The sequence below is a fragment of the Lynx rufus genome, unplaced genomic scaffold (genome assembly GCF_022079265.1).
Source record: "Lynx rufus isolate CCGP_SWC_20201006 ecotype Redwood Valley unplaced genomic scaffold, mLynRuf1.p SCAF_15, whole genome shotgun sequence".
Taxonomy (NCBI): Eukaryota; Metazoa; Chordata; class Mammalia; order Carnivora; family Felidae; genus Lynx; species Lynx rufus.
In genome coordinates this window covers 53,992,264-54,015,723 of record NW_025814829.1, presented here as the reverse complement: position 1 = coordinate 54,015,723, position 23,460 = coordinate 53,992,264, and the positions used below count along the sequence as shown (strand labels likewise).

The 23,460-nt window shown below is 41.9% G+C and overlaps 1 protein-coding gene across 1 annotated transcript; it reads right to left on the bottom strand.

The window, feature by feature from the left end:
• Positions 1-4,229: 4,229 nt before the first annotated feature.
• TADA1 (transcriptional adaptor 1) lies at positions 4,230-22,173 on the bottom strand. Its single transcript, XM_047077074.1, has 8 exons — positions 22,017-22,173; positions 16,103-16,194; positions 15,749-15,814; positions 11,741-11,838; positions 10,094-10,303; positions 8,510-8,661; positions 6,146-6,308; positions 4,230-5,458 (listed from the first exon to the last, which is right to left on the bottom strand). The coding sequence occupies exons 1-8, from the start codon at positions 22,088-22,090 to the stop codon at positions 5,306-5,308; spliced, it is 1,008 nt and encodes a 335-aa protein (XP_046933030.1). The 5' UTR covers positions 22,091-22,173; the 3' UTR covers positions 4,230-5,305.
• Between the last annotated feature and the right edge of the window lie 1,287 nt (positions 22,174-23,460).

Sequence of the window (23,460 nt, the reverse complement as noted above, 5' to 3'; positions counted from 1 at the left end):
AAACAGGTGAGAGGAAAATCCTCAAGAAGATTCCTCAAAGTGTGGACGCACAGGGAGCAGCAGAAGGCCGGGGGGGCTGGAACAACCCCATGTCTGGACTGTGCACCCTGTCCTGTGACATAGCCCACCCCCGCCCCACATCCACGTGTCAGAAAAGTCTAGGACCCTTGATTTCAGCAGAGACATGATTAGGGAAGAAACTGCTTCTGCCCCATTTTTTGTTTTAGAGATTAATCCATGTGTCCATCAAAAGAAACCTGTAAATATGAATGAACAAAGGTATTTGTTCCTGGAGAAGAGACCGTTTGTCCAACACCAACAGGAGACTCCTATGGGCCCAATTCCACTGATGTCCTCTCTGTGGAGAAAACCTCAAGTAAATGTTTTCTTTTGCCTTTAAAAATGCTTCCAAGAGTAGAACCTGTCCCCACACAGGTCAAGACTGCAAAGAAGGCTTTGTAGAAATGAGTCCCATACGTACACCTGCTACTTACACATTTCCTTTTTTGGAAAAATGAGATACTAATGATAAAATTCAGGCATACTGGCCTGGTGCCAGCAGATGGCTTTTCCACAGACGAACTAGGTTAGAGTGGAAGATACAGGTTAGGAAACTATGCTGTTTTATTTCTCTTCCCAATCTCGTTGGCAGCTAGAATTTTTTAGGGTCTTTGGTGGCCCTCTGTGTCATATTTAATGATGGGGCAGCATTTAGTATACAAGCTCTTCTGTTTCTCAGGCTGCCTGCAGAAGAAGTCACTATAAATTATCTGCTATCTACATGGTACAAGGCTCATTGACTCACCGGATACTTGTTGGTTTCTTTAATATTTTGATCACAAGGGTATGAGAGGACGTGGGCCTTTAGCCACAGCTGTTTCAAGACTTCTAATCTCCTTCTGCCCTGCAGGAATAGATGGGAGGTCTTTGAATTTTTACATTCTAGTAATTTGCATTCCCACCTAAGTTGAGTGTCACGAAAACATTCCGAGCTATCTATGCTACAAAAAAATATGCCAGGACCTTCTGGACAAAGCCATTGCCAGAAATGTCATTCCAATGTCTGATCTGAATAACAGGCTACCATAACCACTTTTCCTTCTGGTAGACTCTGCTCATTTATATACTATACTGTTCTTGGCATCCTGAAACACCTATTTCTACTCAGGTACTCATTTTCCTATTAGTGACTCACCTTTGTCATTTGTTTAAAACCAGTTTTCCTCCAAGGTAGGAAACTTCACTTAGTTTCTGGTATATCTGAATAACTTTGAATATTGGAATTGTTCCCCATTTGCTTTCACCTGTACTGTATTATTTGTTGTCTCAAATGGCATCTAAATACAGCTATTTTCATTCCAGAAGTTTCCATTCCCTCCACTTCCACTTAATTTATCCTCCACTACCCTGGTCCCTGGCCCTTTCCTCTTTATGTCCTGTTTTACTTGCTTTGGGAGCCTAAATGATTTTATAAGATCTAATTTTGGGTTCTTGCATTGGAGCCATAGTTTTCTTGCAGAGAAGAGTAGAAAATGGGTTCAACTCCTATTTCATTCCACCAACATCTTCTTGAGTCTCATCATCAGCTGATAGATGATGCCTTACAGGTTGCATAGCACTGGAACTTTCCTAGAGTAATGGCTCTACTGTCAGGGTTTTTCTGGGCTCATTCTTCCACTGACTTAATTATGATCTATGCTTAACAGAGTCCCAGTACAACTATTTTGCAGAAAGGCTATTACCCTAGAATTACTATAGCACATATTGAGACATAGTTGTACTCCCCGGTAGATAGAAAATTGACCCCAACAATAAACTTTGATAATAAAGACAATAGGCTATGGTGCTTTTATTTATTATTTACCTCTAGCATTGTGAAAGGTCACATTTCAAACTATCTTTTATGCTATATTCTCCGGTCTGGGGTGTATGTATGGAATATCCTTGAATCAAAGTGTCTGTTCATGGGATGGCAATATAAATGTTGGTGTCTGAAGACAGGGAAGAAAAATGATAACATGTGGTTTTAAACTCAAAAGTCCAGGGGTGGGGAGTTGGGGGGAGGCCTGGCATAAATAGCTTTTTTCCTCATTCAGTCATGTTTCAGATGTTCTCGGGGATGGTACACTATCAAATCCCGTGAAGGAAATCCATAAAGGGATATTAATCTTAAATGGGTGAAGACATGCTAGCAAGTTGAGGAGCAGATCAGAAAACTTGGTTTTCACAAATTTCTTTAAAAATGAAAGCATGAAGGGGCGCCTGGGTGGCGCAGTCGGTTAAGCGTCCAACTTCAGCCAGGTCACGATCTCGCGGTCTGGGAGTTCGAGCCCCGCGTCGGGCTCTGGGCTGATGGCTCAGAGCCTGGAGCCTGTTTCTGATTCTGTGTCTCCCTCTCTCTCTGCCCCTCCCCCGTTCATGCTCTGTCTCTCTCTGTCCCAAAAATAAATAAACGTTGAAAAAAAAAAAAAGATTTAAAAAAAAAAATGAAAGCATGAAGAACCTACCTGCCCTTTCCTGGTGTGCTTTTAGTTAAATTACTTTTGACAATCTACCATGCCCATAGATTCAAATAAGTAGTGGTCTACTCTCTAAGAAGTCTCCAGACTTTTTTCCTTTTTTAAGCCATCAGAATCAAGTGCTGACCCAATCTGTTGGCCACAGCATTTAAGTCTGACCCCTAAAACCAAGCTTCCTTACCCTTACTCTACATCCTGGAGGCATTTTGGCAGGAGCCAAAAAATGTGAGGGAACACAGGCATTTATCTAATGGTCAAAGAGTAATCCTTTAGAAGTTTGTGAGGTCCAATTGGGAACCTCAGGCAATGGTGGGGTGTTGGGGGGTGCGTGCCGAGGAACGTGTGCTTGGTTGATCACAGCAGAGGATGTTCAAGGTTATAAGAATGTGTGCTAAGCCAGCACTCTGGGTAGAAAGTAAGGTGGGCATTATCAAACCTGGTTTTGCAGTGATAACACCTATATATGAAAGATAATTACTGAAACTCCTGCAGGAAAAAGAAGCTTTATTCTAAGTCTGAAATTATCTGGTTTCTTTTTAGAAAAAATTTTTTTCAACATTTATTTATTATTGAGAGACAGAGAGACACAGAGCGTGAGCAGGAGAGGGGCAGAGAGAGAGGGAGACACAGAATCCGAAGCAGGCTCCAGGCTCCGAGCTGTCAGCCCAGAGCCCGACGCGGGGCTCGAACTCACAAACTGCAAGATCATGACCTGAGCTGAAGTCGGTCGCTTAACCAGCTGAGCCACCCAGGTGCCCCTGAAATTATCTGGTTTCTAACAGCGGTTTCCTCATTGAGAGTTATTTTTCTAAATGCTTGGGAATAAGCAGTCACAATTTCACTCGGGATCCCACAGTTGGCAACACTGCTGGAGTGGAAGCTAGCCTTTGGCGGGACAGAGGTGTTCAAATCTTTCAAATCCTAAGTATCCCTCTACCTTCAACCCCATCTTTCCACTTCACAAAATGATTCTTAAAGAAAACTGGCACAGAAAGCAGATTTTCACGTAGGCCGGAAACACGAGGCAAAGGGAGTCCTCTGGCATCCTGTGGTCCCACCACAGTAGGTGACTGTAGAGGTGAAAGCCAGGGCCGCCCATGGACGCCGCCATTGCGACGGGCGGCAGGACGGGGCTGAGCCTCCCAGCTGCCTCTCCACGTAAGGACTCCGTGAAATTTAACACATACTGCGCATTAAGTTCCCGGCATATGGATGGCTCAAAACAAAACCGCTACATTCAGCTAGGTATCAGTCCAAATTCTTCTAAACCTGAAAATTATCTAAAAAAGGACTTTACAGACTTGTGCCGAGAACTGAAACTAAGCTGTTTATTTATTTCTTTTCTTTTTGTCTACACATTCCAAAAGGAAAGAAATGACATGATCTCAAGGTTTGTGGGTTCAAGCCCCGTGTCGGGCTCTGTGCTGCCAGTACAGAGCCTGCTTAGGATTCTCTCTCTGCCCCTCCCCTGCTCCTGCTCTCTCTCAAACTTTAAAAAAAGAGAGAGAGAGAGAGAGAAAGAAAGAAAGAGAAAGAAAGAGAAAGAAAGAAAAGCAAGCAATGACATACCTAAGTTGGAACCTGTTTTTTAATCTTTCTCATCTAGTACATTCCTCTAAAAGTCTGCTAAGATCTCCTAAAGCAGGGCTTTTCATACCTCAATGGAAGGCAGTATTCCTTATACATTTACTTTAGTAAACACAGGAAAGGGAAGTTTTCTCCCAAAAGGTTTATTTGTCACATTTAAAGTACAAAACCAAATAGATCCAAATATTGAACCATGTATACATATCTATACATATATTACTTAGGCCTACACAACCCATCTGTACATTCTAATATAGTCACCAACACCTTCTCTTTAGTAAAAAGCATCACCTCTAAAAAAACAAACTTTATTATTAGTAACACTGCCAGATGTAAATTATGTTCACTTTATCATCTGAAAGGAGAGGAACAGATACTTCATAGGAATTAGGGAGTTTCTAAGTATAAATCCCGTATGTTTACGTGGGCTTCTTAAAATATATTCTATAGGAATAATCAACAGGTGAAACTACCAATAAAAGTCTTTGGGCGTATTAACTGTAAAAGAAACTTAAGTTCTGAGAAGAAACTTTACAGGGTCAATTACATTCCAGAGTTTTTTATTTTGGCTTTTAATGCAAAGAAAGGACTTTATCTTGTCTAACAGCACAGCATTTCTAAGTCCTATTTCTACGGAGTTGTAATGAATTTTTAGGGAGCTACCCAAATCTGTTAAAAAAATTAAACCGGTCACTAAAGGAGGTATATGATTTTTAATACTGTGTAGGTTATTTCAACCAAAATGCGAGAGCACGGTTCTTCAGGAGAAAGGCAGAAATTTTAGGCTTGCCAGATACAGAGTATATGCTGTCACTGAACACACAGATGTCCTGCTGATCACGGGGACTAAATTATAACGGCTTCTTTGTTCTAGGATGTCATCTACCTCACATGCAGACCCAAGGATACTAAGCCTCAGATGCCTAAAAACATCATTCCCGGCACAGACTTTTTCTCAGTGCTCACTCCCATAACTGGGAACGCATACAGACATACAGAGATACGGGTCATCATCAAAGTCAGATTTGTATGAACGGCTTCACAGTAGCAACGCAAAAGGTACTCAGTGCCACATTTCCACAGGAAAGGCTATATTTACACCACACACTTCAGTCTTGAAATGTGGACCCCCCCAAAACGTTCAATTCTCAATAACCAATGAATTTGCTGAGGCCCCCCTACCCTCAAGTCACCCTAGTTCAGCAGAGCGAAAGCCCCTCCTTGGCTGCGAGGCGCTGGCGGTGGACTTTGTCTTGCTGCAGCTCTTCGTGATTTGGATGCCAGAGTTTCGTGATGATCCTTTCAATGTTGAGAGCGTATACGGTGTGTGTGGGAATGACTTCCCTGTGTACCTGCGATTAAAACAGTAGCGTGCCTCCCGTTACGCTTCGGTATATCCCTCTTCCCGACACGCACGATTAAAAAGTAAGGTTTACATCAACGAAACACTCACACGCCAACCTCTAAGCTACAAGCCAGAGCCTAATGAAGCTCCAACTAGGAACAAGAAAACAAAGAAATGACAAGCTTCTGAAATAGGAGCGGGAACAAGAGGATTTCTTTTTTCCCCTTTTCTTTTTCACTGGGCAAGTGGGGGCTGGGAGAGAGGTAAGTTAGGAGGGAGGGGTGGGCCCCGGATTTGAAAAATGACGGTAGTACTAATGGCTTGAATAACAAACAACAGGGGCACCTGGGTGGCTCAGTGGGTTAAGCGTCCGGCTCTCGATTTCGGCTCAGGTCACGATCTCACAGTTCTGCGGGTCTGAGCCCCACGTTGGGGCTTGGGCACCTCTCTCTCCCCCAACTCCCACACTTGCTCTCATGTACAATGTCTCTCTCTCTCTCTCTCTCTCTCTCTCTCTCTCTCTCTCAAAATAAGTAAAGTGACTTAAAAAAGATAAATAACAAACAATAAAAACTGAAAACCAAAAAGCCAAGAAGAGGAAAAGCTACTGAATACCTTTGTATCTTTGCAAACTTAAAGAAACTCTGAACCTATCCATAAATCTAGGTAAACCTTAAGGAGCCAAGAGTTTTACCTGCAAAGCTTCAAAAAGGTCATACATGTTGACTGGAGGCAAAGCTGCAGGCAGAGTGTCCCCAGAGCATGCCAGCAGGAGGGCGGCCTGCTGCTCGGCGTCATCAGGGGGCGGGTGAGAGGCCGGGTTATGACCCGCACAAGGAGCAGAAAAGGCTGGAGGACTGAAAACAAAGTATTTTCAAAACATTCCCAATAACCATGAACGAGACAAGCGGATAACGAAAATAGGAATGGGCTTTTAATACATCTCGCAAAAATATCTTAAAAATAATTAAAAACCCAATTAGAAATTACTTTTTAGCTAGTATATTACGTGAGTGGCCTGTAATGTTAATTTTTAAAGGCAGCCCATCTGGCAGGCTGGAAACAAAATGTAGAGCAACTAAATTTACACTCCTCTCCCCACAATGTTGAAATATTTATTAAGCTCAGGATGCTGGGCCAAAATTGTTTCCTGCCCTTCAAATGCTTCTAGTCGGGAGCGGGGGAGAAAAAAGACCTTAACTAAAGGAGAATGAAATTGAAAAACTGACTTGGGAGAGGAAGATACATGTAACTGGAGACAACAGGATTGAAAAATTACACGCAAGAAGACACAGCGCAGAATAAGCAACAGGCAAAAACGGAGGATGAAGAAAATCCAAATCTTGCCAGTTTCCCAAAACAGGACCCAGATACAGTATCAGCGGGGAAGTCGGGCATAACTGTTGTGTCCCGATACAGTAGGAGATGACCTATACAGTTTCGAAGAACACCCAGAAGGTAAAACAACAGTGAGGCAGCTCAGACGAACGCACAGGCGGGTAGAAGCGTGGGGGTGAGCACCGGACAAAGGCGGCCCTGTTGGGCAAACAAGCAGTGACAGGGAGCCAGTCGCCCTCCAGGGGCAGGCCAGCGGCGAGGGGGCAAGCTCGGGAGGCCTGGCAGGGTCACAGACGCTGCTCTCGGCATTCACCCACTTTGTCGGTTGGGTTTTTCTTCTAGAAAAGGAGGACTTACAAATGAGAACAAATACTCCCACACAGACATGCCTGAATGAGACTGAGAATAGAAATCTTCACATTTGACGATCTGAATATAAATAGTGAACCTAATTTAAGATGGCGCTCTTCGGGACGCCTGGGTGGCTCAGTCGGTTAAGCATCTGACTCTTGGTTTCGGCTCAGGTCACGATCTCATGGTTCGGGAGGTCGAGCCCCCGTGCCAAACTGCGCTGTCAGTGTGGAGCCTGCTTGGGATTCTGTCTCTCTCCCTCTTGCTCCCTCTCTCTGCCTGCTTCCCTGCTCACGCTCTCCCTCGCCCTCTCTCAAAATAAATAAATAAACTTAAAAAAAAAAAAAAAAGGATGCTCTTCAAAATGGGCCTTGTGAGCCACCTCAAGGTTTTCAGCCATGAAGTAGGCACTGGTACGACCCCTTTCCATGTGGTGTCAACGCTCTTGACCATGTCCAACTCTCTTCTTGGTTTTCCCACCCTACACTCTTTCCTACCACACCTCCTCCCTTCCTTTCTTGTTAGTTCTTCACTATCATCACTCCCACCAGGTTCCGGGTCACACTTTTCTCTCTGAACTTGTACCTCCCTGTCATCTCCCTCACCAACCAGCTAACGAGCGCTCAAAGAAACCCAGTCACTTCAGTTACCACAAAGAACATTACATCACTGCTTTTTCTTTCCCAAAGGCTTAAGATTTGGACTACATTATTTGCAGGGAAGGCAGAAAGGAAGTAGAGGGCTGAAAACAGACAACACACGGATGAAAAGAAAGGTAATCCAGGTCATCTCGTAAAGTGAAGACTGAGGACATTAGAAGTCCTGGGAGACCCTCCGTGGAACGTGGACGGAGGAAGCCCAGAGACGGGGGCAGGGACCAGGCTGCACACCAGCATGCCAAGAACAACCTGAGGACACCCAACACAGGCCACTCTCTCAAGGTAGAGCTACAGAACCTGGAAGAACACCTCCCACCCCTCCTCCCGCCATCAAGATACCCAACCCTGACCCAACAATCATACGCCGTGCTTCTGACTGAAAGCCCGCCTCCACGACCAAGCAGGTGCTGCCCCTTACGAGCCCTCAGAACTCCTCACCTCGGGGAACCGCTCCAATCCACTTGAGAAAGTGGGCCTGGGGCGCTTGCATAACCACATGCGGCAGCCAAACTCTGCGCCCTCACTTGTGACAAGCGATACCCAACTAATTCACTAGTTATCGTGCAAGGATGCAACTTAAAATAAAACTGCACTGCTCTCAAAGGTACCTTAGACTGACAGAAACACAATTATTTAACAGTGGTCTAATACATAATAGTAGCGTACCAGCTAGAAAGGATGGATGCAAAACCACAAGAAACTTCATATACCTTTCTATTAAGCTGTTGTAAGCTACTACGCTATTCTTCAGGTATGGCTGTGGGGTTACGTTACTACCAAAGGCATATTTAAAATGACCATCACGTAACCGATAAGCTTTCCTTCTCGACACAACTGATGTCAATATATCTTTAAGGTGATTCTGTAAAAACAAAGAAAAGAAAAAGAACATGAACTCCTGTGTAAGAGCAAATCATAAAACTTCCATTGACCAAAAAATGTTTCCTAGCATTTAGCGGATGGAGACATGAGACAGGCTAGCCTGTGGTGGAACCAAAGTTCACCAAAAGGCCACAGAACCGCATCAGAGCAGGAAGGTACGGGAAAGAGAGAGATGCGTTGTTTTTATTTGGTTCTATTTAATAGGTGCTTGCTCTACATGAAATGTATTAAAGTTATTTATGGTTTCTAAATTGACTCCTCTCTCAAAAGAGATTTTCAGACGGTTTTAAATAAAAGTACAAAAATAAATACATAAAATTTCTAAAAGGAGGCAAACTACCCTGAAACCTGGTTTAAAATAGGACAAAAAGTTCCAAGATGTCAGATTTATTGGCTACAATGCCCAATCTACTAGAATCCTGCCATAAAAGAACCATGGCTCTCTCAAAAGTCACATACACAACAGATATATAGGAAATAAACCGAAAATTAGGTATTTGATACTTCTTTATGAGAGCCGAGTACATAAGGGATAGAAAGTGTCTGTGAAAATAAAAAGAGCTGATCCCAGCCTGCCATTAATAACAGGTGAGGCAGGATCACCTGTTTCAACTATACCAGTAAGATAATCTCATATCCAGGCCTTCATGATACAGTTTGTAATTTCCACACACTGAATTTATTAAATGTGTGTAACTTCATGAGATAGCGATTATAATCTTTGAGGTACATGTGAGGAAACGGGAGGCCCCAAGTACTGGAAGAATTACCCAGTATTACCTGACATGTCCGTGCACTATAGAACCCAATGCGTATTTTGGCAAATAACTAAATGAATAAAGTGAATGGATAAATGAGTGGGCTGAGAGAAGGATCCTGTTTAGACACCAAGTCTAATGCTCCTTGAATGCTGGGACACAACAAAAAACAGTGATTTTCTTCGTTAGGATTCTCAATCTCAATTCTTTTCCTTAAAAACTGTGCCGGTGTTAACAAATTAAACACCAAAACACGCCAAAGTGTTATGCCATAGTAGCCTCTCTGAAAAGCTAACTGAAGGCAACTGCATGGACTATGAGGTGTTTCTCCCCTCAAAAGAACACAATTCCGGGGTGCCTGGGTGATTCAGTCGGGTAAGGGTCCGACTCTTGATGTCAGCTCAGGTCTTGATCTCAGGATCATGAGTTCAAGCCCCGCAATGGGCTCCACATGGGCATGAAGCCTACTTGAAAAAAAAAAAAAAAAAAAAAAGAGAGAAAAAGAAAAAGGGAAAAAAAAGAAAACAATTTCAATGATGACAATTCTGACATCGGTAATATTTTGATTCTTTTCTTGCAGTACCAACTTTCAACGACACACACAAGCTCGTTACATTCAACCTGTAAAACTGTTTCTGCCACCAGCAAACCAACCTCCACCGCGTAGACAACAGCTGAGACGGCCTCCTCCGTGACGTTGTCCAACCCGTGCTCGTAAGCTGTCACTATCATTCTCCCTTCAAGCTGACCCCGGGTGGGAAGCATCATTGTGTGGGAACAAAGTTTCAACTCATCATCATCTTGGGGATCCTTTGCCACAAACTGCTGGGCTCCCGAGAGGGGATTTTGAGGCTGGAATCTATGCTATGGGCAAGAAAACTTTTCAAAATGATTCATCACAGTGGCAAGTAAGAAGACACGATACATTGGACTTGGGCTCCCACGAATTAATGCCACCAAAACAATACTACAGGATTTAAAAAAAAAGAAGTCACTCATGCACAAATAATCACAGATTCACACCCATCACATAGTAATAATGAAGACATGAATTAAGGGGAATAATGGTAGTATGCCCAGCAGTTTCTTCTATTCAACTGATACCTTGGTGATCACAGAATATACGGCTCTGTGCTAAAAATAACAATTAGGGGAAAGGAGAAGATATAAAACTATTTTCAAACAACTCAGAGCATTCTCAGTATACTTGTAAGTAAGCAGGTTCTGAAAGTAGAAATATATAGTAATACTTCGTTTAAGCTCTAAAAAAAAAAGCGTAGCTAACCAACATAACAGACCTAATAACAGATATTCCAAGAGAATGCCAGATAGTATAAACTATCTTGCTATCATCTTCTACTTACAATTCTCAACACAGAATCTTGCTAAGACATAGTCATTCTAATTATTTAAAATAGTTTTTCTCAAACTTTTTCCACTCCTGAAACCTCTGCCTCCTCTGGTAGACTCTGATAGCCCATCTGTATTCTCCATCATCAGTGGTAGCTCCTGCTTAAGCTCAACATATAAGATTTAATAGCGAAAATGGCTTGTCCCTGTTTGAAGTTTGTATTATAAAAGAAACATTGGTTGTTTTTTCCATTGTCCAAGTATAAAACTGTATTTTATATCAAATATCCCTTTTTAAACTAAGGTATGCCTCTCTAGAGGTACCGATGTCCTCCATATTGAATAGTATCGATAGAAAACACAAAGGTAGAAATGAATGTTTGTTGATGTTAATCAATAAAGCTATCAACACCCAGTCAAACCTATAAAAGGAAGACTTTTGGGAAACTGTTCCCCAAATACAAAAGGAAAAAACAATTTATCCTAAAATGTTTGCAAATTTTATAGCCAAATGCCTTCATGACTTCTCTGCTGATTCCGAAAGGCTCAGGGCCTAGCTGGGCATCGCCAGGATCCTGCCAAAGACCTACAGGCCTCCTGGAGCCGTGGAACAGAAGTCTTCAATGTAAGAAACATTCCAGAAAAAGATTTAAGAGGAGAAATAATACAGGCATACTTTTTGAGTCATTAAAAAATCGTTAGGTACTAATGAAAACATATTAATATTTATGCAGTAACAAACTAGAATTATAAAAATTCAGACACCTGGGACTCACACTCTTTGAAACTCTTGTCAACCTCAAATATAATAACACCTTTCTTCCCCAAATCATGCCCTCCTTTTTTTCAACTCTACTACCAGTATTTTAAGATTTATTTAAAACTAAAGCCCGTTCCATCACACCAGCACTTAAATCAGTTGTTACCAAGATCTACTGGAGAACAACCTACGTCAAATTTCTGACGAACAGAAGAAAGCTTTTTCTTTCCCTTTGGTTTTCCAGGTTTAGCTGCAGAACCCCCCGTCCAGGGTAAAGATCCAGCACCCTCTGTAAGACAGAAAAATAACCATAAGAGAAAACAGAGACAGTTGTCAACTGTTGTGTTTGGTTTCATTATAGGCTAAAAAAGTATGGAATGCTCAAGTAATGAAAATAATCAATGCTTAAATTCAGATCTTCTCTATTTCTCCAAGCAAAATTATGAATTCTCTCAAATCACATTTTTTTCTAGCTGTAACCAAAATTATTCCTTTAGGAAGGCAAATTTGTTTTTCATATTTTAAATTAATGTTTATTGGGTGTTTTGTTTGCTTTATTAGTAGCATTATAAGTAGTATTACCAAAGTAGGACAAAATTTTCTAGTTCAAGATGGTGAACTGAGCACATGAATGTATCTCACCTCTCTTTCTAGACCCTACTAAAAAAAGGTAATAGCAGAAAGTAAACAGCACACATCCGCAACTGAGATAGAAAGGAAATTGAAACAAGATGAGATGTCAACAAATTTCAACAATGGGCTAAAAAGGTGTTCACTCACATGGAGACACACAGAAGCCATAACCTAGGCTAGGCAAGGTTTGGAAATGAGGTGGAAACAAGTTAACCTGCAGAGCAGAAATCCACAAAGAATCTGGATTTGGAGAAGGTGAGTACAGTGGAAACCAGGGAGGGGTCAGTGAAGCCAAAAACAAGATCAATGGGAGGTCTACATTCAAAAGTCGTCTACACAAACCCCTTCCCCCTCACCACTAGCAGTGGGCTCAGTACAAAACAAAAATGCAGGGTCTCTTATTCAAACATTTAGAATTTCAAGGCAACCACAGTTGAGCACTAAGCCAAGCGTGGGGCCCTTCTGAGTTCACAGGCAGTTCACAGGCCCCGGAGCCAGCCCTGCTCTCTCCCATACATAGCACAGTATTTACAACGGCAGGGGGATGCTGTTGGGGGGTATGGAGGACAAGAGAGTGGAGAACTCTCCTCTAGTTAAACTGGACCAAATTTCTGGGATTTACTAAGGTGGTTGATATGGATGTTGACACCCTAGAGCACAGCTCTCTGCGTGCTGGCATGAGGATCCCCAGTTTAGCTGGCCTCCTGTCAGCTCACTCTACAGAAAAACCCCCACACAACTGTATACTTCATTCTTAAATGTGAATCACCCGACATTTGATGACAATCTATAACAGAATAAGAAAGACCCAGATAAACAAACAGAAAATAGAAGTCCTAGATTAAATAATTCAGGGGCACCTAGGTGGCTCAGTCGGTTGAGCGTCCGACTTCGGCTCAGGTCATGATCTCACAGCTTGTGAGTTCGAGCCCTGCATCGCACTCTGTGCTGACAGCTCGGAGCCTGGAGCCTGCTCCGGATTCTGTGTCTCCCCTCTCTCTGCCCCTCACCTACTCGCATTCTGTCTCTGTCTCTCTCAAAAATAAATAAACATTAAAAAAAATTTTTTTTTAAATAATTCAAGCAACACGGACTTCAAAAATACTTTCTAACTGGTATATTCAGAGAAGCCTGAAAAGACGTGTGTCCATAAAACAAAAAGAAGGTATTATAAAAATTGCTGAATTAAAGAATGCATTGGGCAGAAAGGCTGAAAGAACTGAGGAAATCTCATAAGGCATAAGCCAGATGTCTAAAATCAGTAAACCCAGAAAGAGATTTAAGCTCCAATGAGGAGCTATCAAAGTCCTACCAGAAGAACAAAAAACAAAGTAGTTGTCTTTGAGAAAAGTCTAGAAGTGGGAAGAAGCTTTTCATTATAAGACCTTCTGTATTATTTCTAACCATGAGCACATTTATATATAGTATTAAAGAAAAACAATCAAAGCAATTCAAGCTCATTACAGTACACTTGAAAAAACTACACCCCAAAATTTTTATATGAAAAAAAAAACACATCATCTTAGCAAAAACATTATTTCCATTTTGATGTTTTTTTGAGGAATAAGTTTTTAAAGCTTTGAAAAAAAAAAATACTCCAAGTTCATCAGTTAAAAAAGGGCTGTTTGGACACTTACCATGATGAGCACTGAGTCATGTAGAGAATTGCTGAATCGCTATATTGTACCCCTGAAACTAAACTCTGTATGTTAACGACACTGGAATTACAAAAAAACAAAAAAAACAAAAACAAAAACAACCTGTTAGGGAAGTCAAGCTCTTCTCTCCACCGCTTTAAATGTCTCTGGTACATCCAGGTCTCACTGATGAGGTCAGCCAATCTTAGAAGATTCCCAAAGAAACCCACCGCTGCTGGATGGCCCGGATGCTAGGTGATGCCACAGATGTGTGGCCAACACACTCCAGGCAAGGAAGCAAAGCTTGGTGAGTCAGGCCTGACTGACAACCAGGACAGCTTTCCAGCAGCGGGCAGATTTAGGGGTGGATCCAACACTTCCATCCACTGGCTGGGTTATTTCTCTATCAAACCCCCAAAATGTATTTCCTCAAAAGGAAATTAACAGTTGCTGGCAACAAAGAGATGATTTGTATTAAAAGTAAAATATAGAAATGTAGTTCTTCGTACTTGCGGGTGGGTTTTCTGTTTTCCTAAGCTAGGTGGGAAAGATGATTTTTAATAATATTATTGATCGAGTGACCGCTGTGTAACAGACACTTTGCATTCTTTTTAATCCTCACAGCAACTCTTCAGGGTAGGTATTAGCCTCTTTATAGATTAGCAAACTAACTTCAGAGAAAACAAAATGAAAGAAAAAGCAAAACAGAGAGGGAGGCAAACCATAAATACAGAGAAAATATATTTTAAATACAGAGAACAAACTGAGGTTTGCTGGAGGGGAGGTGGGTGGGGGGATGGGTTAGGTGCGGGGATGTGTTAGGTGGGGCATGGGCATTAAGGAGGGCACTTTTTGGGATGAGCACTGGGTGTCATATGTTAAGAGATTAATCACTGGGTTCTACTCCTGAAGCCAAGACTACACTGTATGCTAACTAACTTGAATTTAAAAGAAAGAAAGAAAGAAAGAAAGAAAGAAAGAAAGAAAGAAAGAAAGAAAGAAGAAAGAAAGAGAAAGAAGGAAGGAAGGAAGGAAGGAAGGAAGGAAGGAAGGAAGGAAAGAAAAAGAAGGAAGGAAGGAAGGAAGGAAGGAAGGAAGGAAGGAAGGAAGGAAGGAAAGAAAGAAAGAAAAGGAAAGAAAAGGAAAGAAAGAAAACAAAGAAAGGTTTTTAATCAATGATCAACACAATCACCACAGGCCCTTTAAAAACAACAACAACAACAAAAAATTCAACTTAATCTACAGTAGGCGGTACCTACAAATCTAAGTTTTTAACAACAGTTCAGGATAAGTTTTATTGTGAGGCAAATTGTTTAATGTATTTAATCATTTATTTTTGACTACTTGATTAAAATAAGATGGATGAAAGAAGTACCTTGTACCACTTAAACTCCAAACAATTTGGGATAAAGGGGGTCATTGTTTCTACCTATACCTAATTAGGTTGAAGTGGCAGATTTAGCTTCTACCTACCTCCCCAACATGCTGAAGCTCTAACCTTCCAGGTGCTGGTATCTTACTTGAGAATACAACTGAAAGTCCAGGTTCTCACCACATGTTGTGGTTTCCCCTCCACCTAACCCTAACTCACCTTCCCTGCATCTATGGAAACCCTCGTCTAATACCAGCTGCCCTCAAGTTTCTTCACCCTGACTGCCCACCCACTTCCTCACTTGTCTTTCATTTAAGTAATCTAAAATCCAGCTGAATGGACCGTAAAGACCAAAAGTCAACGTAAGCACAGGGAAATCACCTGCTTTACCCAGGTTCTACAAAACAATCCGCACCTACATAATAAATCTTTTCTTGTGAGCACTTCAAAGAACATGTCGTTTGCACACAACAGATGTGTCTGTTAACGGAAGCTAAAGCCCAGGGCTCTGATGGCTCTGTTGACTGACATCCCTGGAAGTACTTCCGCTCCCTTACCTGGGGTAGACACCAAAATCTGACAACGCGTAAGAATGGCCAGGAGGAAATCGTTGTGAGAATGGACTGAAAAAGGGAAGATTGTCACAAGTCAAATACAAAATATTTACAACATAAGGAAACCATTATTTGACTCTGGATATCCCCTACCCTGCCATTCTTTACACTTTATTTGAAATATCCATATTATTAAAATAATCTTACACACCATTAAAAACCCATTTTATTTTTTTAAGTGAAAAGACTTACTGCAAAATTTACTGCAATTTATTATTGCAGTTATTTATTTGCAATTTATTGCAAATCTGGGAAAACTTCAAAATAGTAAAATAACTCCCCAGATAATTATTTTACCATTATCCTGCGTGAGAAGTCTATGAGCTTCAAGGTCAAACTCTTCTTTGCTGATCTTCTGCTTGAACCACAACTTTAAGTTAGCCCAGTATCTGCAGAGACAGAAGCAGTATTAAGAACCAAGGATTTTGCTTCTTTCCCAAGTTTACCTTACCTGCTCCAAAACCCAGGGAAGGAAATTTTGCATTCCCCACCATACGGGCAGAGTTGTGCATCTCCCCCCAAATTTATATGTTGAAGCCCTTGACCCCCAGCACCCAGGACGTTAAAGAGGTGATTAAATTAAAATGACCTCTTTAGGGTGGGCCCTAAACCAATGTGATGGGTGTCCTTAGTAAGAAGACATTAGGACTGTGACACACACACACAGACCAGACAGTAGCTATCTATAAGCCAAAGGCAGAGGCCTCAGAAAAAACAACCCTGCTGAAGGGTGTTGTCAGACTTCCTTGATGTCAGACTTCCAGCGTCCAGAACTATGAGAAAACAAATTTCTATTGTTTAATCCACCCCATCTGTCGTATTTTGTTACCATGGCCCTTGAAAACTAATACACCTAGGAATCAAAACACTGACAGAAGGGGGCGCCTGCCTGGCTCAGTTCGTAGAGCCTGTGACTCTTTTTTTTTTTTTTTTTTTTTAATTTTTTTTTCAACGTTTTTTATTTATTTTTGGGACAGAGAGAGACAGAGCATGAACGGGGGAGGGTCAGAGAGAGAGGGAGACACAGAATCAGAAACAGGCTCCAGGCTCTGAGCCATCAGCCCAGAGCCTGACGCGGGGCTCGAACTCCCAGAACGCGAGATCTTGACCTGGCTGAAGTCGGACGCTTAACCGACTGCGCCACCCAGGCGCCCCGAGCCTGTGACTCTTGATCTCACCGGGCCGCGAGTTTAAGGCCCATGTTGGGTGTGGAACCTACTTAATAAGAAAAAAGGAAAAAAAAAAAAAAAAAGAGTATCAACAGAAGAAAAAGGAAGAAAAGTAAGTTTTTCCCCAAAAGGGACTGACAGGTTGTCACATAATTGGATTCACAAGTCCTTTAGCCAAAACCACAGCTGTACCCTTCCTTCCTCACTGCTGCCTTTCTAAAAGACCTATCCTCCAGAATCTTACATTTAATATTTATATTTTAAAAGTATTATTATTGGGGCGCCTGGGTGGCTCAGTCGGTTAAGCAGCTGACTTCGGCTCAGGTCATGATCTCACGGTCCGTGAGTTTGAGCCCCACGTCGGGCTCTGTGCTGACAGCTCAGAGCCTGGAGCCTGCTTCGGATTCTGTGTCTCCCTCTCTCTCTGACCCTCCCCCATTCATGCTCTGTCTCTCTGTCTCAAAGATAAATAAACGTTAAAAAAAAAAAAAGCATTATTATTAAAAGTATTAACTTTTAAATATTAATTTCAAATATACTAATTTTCCAATTATTAACTACAGTTAATAATACTGTATTGTATATTTGAAAGTTGCTAAGAGTAGATCTTAAAAGTTCTCATAAATAAAAAAGTTCTCGGGGCGCCTGGGTGGCGCAGTCGGTTAAGCGTCCGACTTCAGCCAGGTCACGATCTCGCGGTCCAGGAGTTCGAGCCCCGCGTCGGGCTCTGGGCTGATGGCTCAGAGCCTGGAGCCTGTTTCCGATTCTGTGTCTCCCTCTCTCTCTGCCCCTCCCCCGTTCATGCTCTGTCTCTCTCTGTCCCAAAAATAAAAATAAACGTTGAAAAAAAAAAAAATTTAAAAAAAAATAAAAAAAAAATAAAAAAGTTCTCATAAGAATTTTTATATATCGTGACAGATGTTAACTAGACTCACTGTGGTGATCATTTTGCAATATATACATGTATTGAATAACTGTTGTATACCTGAAACCAATATAATGTTATATGTCAATCATACCCCAATAAAAAAAAAGATTTATATTTTAAAAAGTATATGTGTTTTATGGGTTGGGAAGTGGTCATTAATACTGATCCTGGTAACCTCTTTCCTTTCAGATGATCTCAAGTTTTAATCTAACTGGCTGAAGTAATGAGTTTCTAAAACACCTCACCACAATGAAAATACCGTGGATATGAGAAACTTAGTGGTTTGTAAAGTGAAAACCAACCACTAATCATAAAAATCACTAGTTACCTGGCAGGAAAAACACAATGATTTGATCCCTTTATACCTTAACAACAGTATTAGAGATAGGAGTAAAATACGACTTTTCACATCCACAGCCCTTGATTCAGTGCTGAAAGAAGCTGCTCTTTGTTATGAAACAATTAAAAATTACTCAGGACACGTCTTACAATCACTTTCAATTCACACTTAGCTACTTTCTAATGCTAATTTGAGTTCCTAACAGGAAAAAAAAGAAAAAAGATTTCTAAAGAAGACGGTCTGATGCTCTCACTGCCTTATACCCTCGCAGGTCCTCTCCTGTACACAGATTAGCTTCAATTCACCTTAGTATGTAACTCTGTATGTAACTGGCTATGTGTGCCCATCACTGCAAGCAAAGCTTTGGGTTCACACGCATTTTTTTTTTCCCCAGGAGAAAACCTATAGCTTTAACAGGGTCAACGTTGCCCAAGACCCATTTCACTCAATAGCAAAATATGTTCAGTTTTAGAGCTTGGCATGACTTTTCACCTGATATTCACACACTCGTTAGTCAATAATAACTTCCCAACAATGGACACTTAAATGTTTTGGTTTTTTTTTTTTTTTTTTTTTTTTTTTTAAGGACGCAGGAACTATTATGAAATGAAATAAAGCTCCACAGGAAAAAAAAAAAAGTATTTTCCCGTCCCATTCTATCCAACAAAAGAGGGCAGTGACATGAGACAGCTTCATTATTTAAAAGCCCTGGGCCACTATTTTATAAGAAAGGTGCAAATATATCCATATTTTGAGGGTGAACTTATTCCAGAAGTAAAACAAGACTCTACCAGGAAGTTCTACCAACACGATGCTACCTATCTCCTCTAATGGCAAACTTTCCAGCCGTACCCCTTCCAAGATTCAGAAGACCTGCTCCCCAATCCTGGTGCCTATGTTAACTTGCCATATAACCATGGACAAATGACTGCTTTCCTCAACAGAACTGAAAACAAAGTTAGTTAACCTCTATGAAGGTGAGGATGATGGGTGACAAGTTTAAGTGGGTCAGACTAGGAAGCACTGGGGACACCTGCAGTAAACTAAAGAACATATGATCAAGTCACCAAAAAATTCAACACCTATTTAAACCGGACACTCTCTTGGGTACTATACAAAGGAAATTAGCTAGCAAAGGCCATGTCTTTTCTTTTTTTTTTTTTTTTATATGAAGTTTATTGACAAATTGGTTTCCATACAACACCCAGTGCTCATCCCAAAAGGTGCCCTCCTCAATACCCATCACCCACCCGCCCCTCCCTCCCACCCCCCATCAACCCTCAGTTTGTTCTTTTCTAGAAGCTGGTGTGGGCATGCAACCTAACATAAGAGACATTTGGTCCCTAGATAAATTGAACACAACTCTTATCTGGGGTCCTTATACACTTTCTCTGTTTTTCTCCTACCACCAAGGACCATGTTTAAATGGTCAGGTTATATATAAACCAAAGCATACTACTCATGAAGAAATATGAGAAATTACTGGATGGCAACATTACAGAGTATTAAACCAAGAGGCACTTTTTAAGGAGCAGGAGAAAAAGACAATGAAAGAATGGAAAAACAAATGCAAAACAACACTGTACCACTAACTACTCATGGCACAAAAGCATATTTTGATTACATTGTTAGTGGAGATTTACACTACAGATACGTCAAATTTAGCTTTACCATCTGTATTTGACCGACATCTGAGAGCCAGCATTGGCCTTTATAGGACAAATAGGGAATACTAACTTCAAATTTCTGGCAAACCTGTGTGGTAAGTGTGGGATCATAGAAGTCACCATCACATCTAATCAGTAAATTATACACACAAGCCAGGTCTTTCAGATTTATTATAGTACGGAAACACTCACTTTCAGATATTCGTGAGCATCCTAGACGTAACAGAGTAAAAGTCAACTGTGCTTAAAAATGTAAATTTTAGCTGTCAGTATTACAAAAGTAACAAACTGTGGTAATTAATGGTGAAAACTGTTAATTTTGCCTATTAAAGTAACTAATAATTTTCAATTAATTAAATAAGCAAAGAAATAGACTGACAGCAAACATGACTATTAAAACATAATTTTAGGTAGGGGCGCCTGGGTGGCTCAGTCAGTCAAGCGTCCGACTTCAGCTCAGGTCATGAATGATCTCATGGTTCGAGAATTTGAGCCTCGCATTGGGCTCTGTGCTGACAGCTCAGAGCCTGGAGCCTGCCTGCTTCAGATTCTGTGTCTACCTCTCTCTCTCTGCCCCTCTCCTGTTCACTCGCACTCGCTCTCTCTCTCTCTCTCTCTCGCTCACAAAAATAAATTAAAATTAAAAAAAAATTTTTTAAAACATAGTTTTAGGTAGAACATTTTATCTTTGGGAGTCAATAAATGTTCACAAAAAATTAAATAATTATGCCAAAACAATAATTTTAATTCTAGCCTTTGTAGAAATTTGATTTATTGACGTTCATAAAATAAACTTTAAGAATTATATTTTGTTTTTAGTTATTCTGTTTAGGCCATGAGTGTTTCAAGAAGTCTTACATGGGAATTCTGCATATCCTGCTAGGATAAAAAGCAGAATGTCAACTCCACTACCCCAAAATTTCACAAGAAGGAAAAACTCCACAAAAATCACGTATGACATCCAAGTAACTTCAATCTAGTCATACTAAAAAATATAAAGAAAAAGATGAGAAGAAACCTTGCCCCGCCAGCAACATGATATTTAAGTGAGCATCTACCGAGTAAGCAAATGTGTGGAATATCACAGAAGTCATCTAGCAGCAACCACATAGGCATTAGAATTTTAAACATTTAAAATTTGCTACTTATATCTTTGGAAAATAAAATTATAATAATGATTAATGTTCTGAAATTTTCCAACTCGTTCTTGTGTGTCAGAAATATATTATCTGGCTTCAGCCTTGGCTGAATTATTGATTTTACATGCCGCCATTCAGCATCTGACCTCTGATTGTATACTCGGTCCCCTGCTATAACCTAGGTCTCGCTGGGCGCTTGTTCCTTTGGAACCCCTTGTAGGGTATCAGAGCCAGGAATCAGACACTAGGGGTCTAGTGACTTTTGAAGAGTTACGTAACCTCTCTAGATCTCAGTCGTCTCATCTATCAAATGGGAATAATACTTGTATCCACCTCACATCTCTGTTGTGAGGCTTAGATGAAATGGTACATTGAGAGTGCTTAAAAGGTGTTCAATTAATGTCCACTACCGCGATCGTCACTATAACTGCAGCGATGTTCGGTGACTTATCTTAAACGTAGGGTCTCTCCACCTTCCGAAACTACTCTCAATGCTCTTTCTTAAACGCAGGGTCTACGCATCACCCGACCTCAATAAACTTCCGCCTCCAGGAAGCCCTCCAGGGTCTGGCCGCCGCGCGCGGTGCCCACTCCAGCCGGGGCGCGTCGGGCTCCGGGTCACTCGGCCCGGGGCAGGCCTCGCGCGAACCGAACTCTGAGAGGGGCCTGCAACCGTTCGGTAGGCCCTTGGGCGTGGAACGCGCCTCTCCCGCCCCACCCAGAGCAGAGAGCCCCGGGCGAATGCGCCCGCCGGAGTCCCGAGGGAGCCAGGGAGGCCGGCGCGTCCAGCTGAGCGAGTCCGGGTTCCGCACCCGGAGCCGGCCGAGAAACCCAGAGGCCCCGCCACCCGCGACGCGAGGCGACACAGGCCTCGGAGCGGCGGGAGGCGTCTCCAGGGTGGGTCGGCAGCCCGAAGCCTGAGGAGGAGCGGCGCGGAGACCCGGAGGCTGCGCCAGGACAGCTCTTACTGTTTCACGTTGTCCCCTAGGGCCTCGCTCAAGTTCTTCTTGGCCGCCTCCAGCTCGCTCACAAAGGTCGCCATTGCTCCCCACGTCTCAGCCCGACCGCAGACCGCTCTGCCACAGTGACCAACAACCGAAAAACCAATTCGGTGAGAGCCTCGGCGCAGGAAGCTCTGTCCGCCCCCGTCTGTCCCGCCCCTAATCGCACAGCAGAAGTTTGTTTGGTTTTCGGCTCCGCCCGCCTTTCTGAAGAGAAAGTGAGGAGGCAAATTCGCTGTTTTCTCAGTCCTCCTCCTCCCGCCCCCTCGAGTCACGTGATGCATTTGGTCCGGCCTTTCCGCCCCCGACTTCAACACTTGGCCACAGGAGCCAGCTGCGGCACCTGCCGGGGTGTTGTATCACAGTGCCTTCAGTTTGTTACCGGCTGGGCAATATTTTCAATTCTTTTTAAACGTTTATTCATTTCTGAGAGACAGAGAAAGAGAGCAAGCAGGGGTGGGGCAGAGAGAGAGGGAGACACAGAACCTGAAACAGGCTCTAGGCTCCGGAGCTGTCAGCACAGAGATGATGACCTGAGCCTGTCGGATGCTTAACCCACTGAGCCACCCAGGCACCGGTGGGCAATTTCTGAATTCCGCTCTTTGTCCTTCCACCTGGATGAGTTTCTTCCTCCGCAGGTCAAAAAGTAAATGCAGTATCAGTTTTGTTCTCTTTCTTCGCCTTATTTTTCGCCAAGCACTCATCATTTAATATGCCACTTAGTAGATTGTTCTTGTTAATTCTCTGCCTCGTCCAGCTAAAATGTAAATTCCATGTGGAAAGGATTTGTGTTTTATTCGGTGCTGTTTTCCCCAGTTCCTAGAGCAGTGCCTGGCTCTCAATAAATATTTGCTGAATAAATGAAGTAATTGTGAGAAATAAGGAAAGTTAACACAGAAGGATAGAGGAAAAAGAAAGAAAAAGTGTTTACCACCTCCAGACAAACTTAACCGATAGACATTTCTCCCCCACCTGCCACACTTCCCATAATTTATAATCTTGGTCTATCTTCAACTGTGCATCTTGGTGGGGGGTTTTTAAACTTAACATAATTATATAAATATTATCCTCTGGCATTATAGTGTCTTTATAATCATAATTTTAATGGCAGCTTGTTAAACACCCCCACAAAAAGAATGTACACAATAACTTGTTTCCTAACTGTTAGCCTGATTGTTTCCATTTTTTTCTCTATTAAAAGCCTTACTGTAATACACAATGCATAAAGCTTGTCTTCATTTAGGATTATGACTTTAGAATAGAGCCCCACGAATAGACTTATTGGTTTAAACGGTAGGGATATTTATAAGAGTCTTGGTGTGTATCGTCAAATTGCCTCACAAAGATTGAAAATAATCCTAATTGCTTTTAAATCTTGTGTGATTACCCGACAGAGGCCCCTTCAAGCTTA

Excerpts from the sequence above, each read along its gene's own strand:
- TADA1 (XM_047077074.1), bottom strand. The coding sequence starts at position 22,090 with ATGGCGACCTTTGTGAGCGAGCTGGAGGCGGCCAAGAAGAACTTGAGC. Across the intron at positions 16,195-22,016 it reads CTAGGGGACAACGTGAAACA|ATACTGGGCTAACTTAAAGT; the intron begins GTAAGAGCTGTC and ends CTGTCTCTGCAG. Across the intron at positions 11,839-15,748 it reads GATTTTGGTGTCTACCCCAG|AGGGTGCTGGATCTTTACCC; the intron begins GTAAGGGAGCGG and ends TCTGTCTTACAG.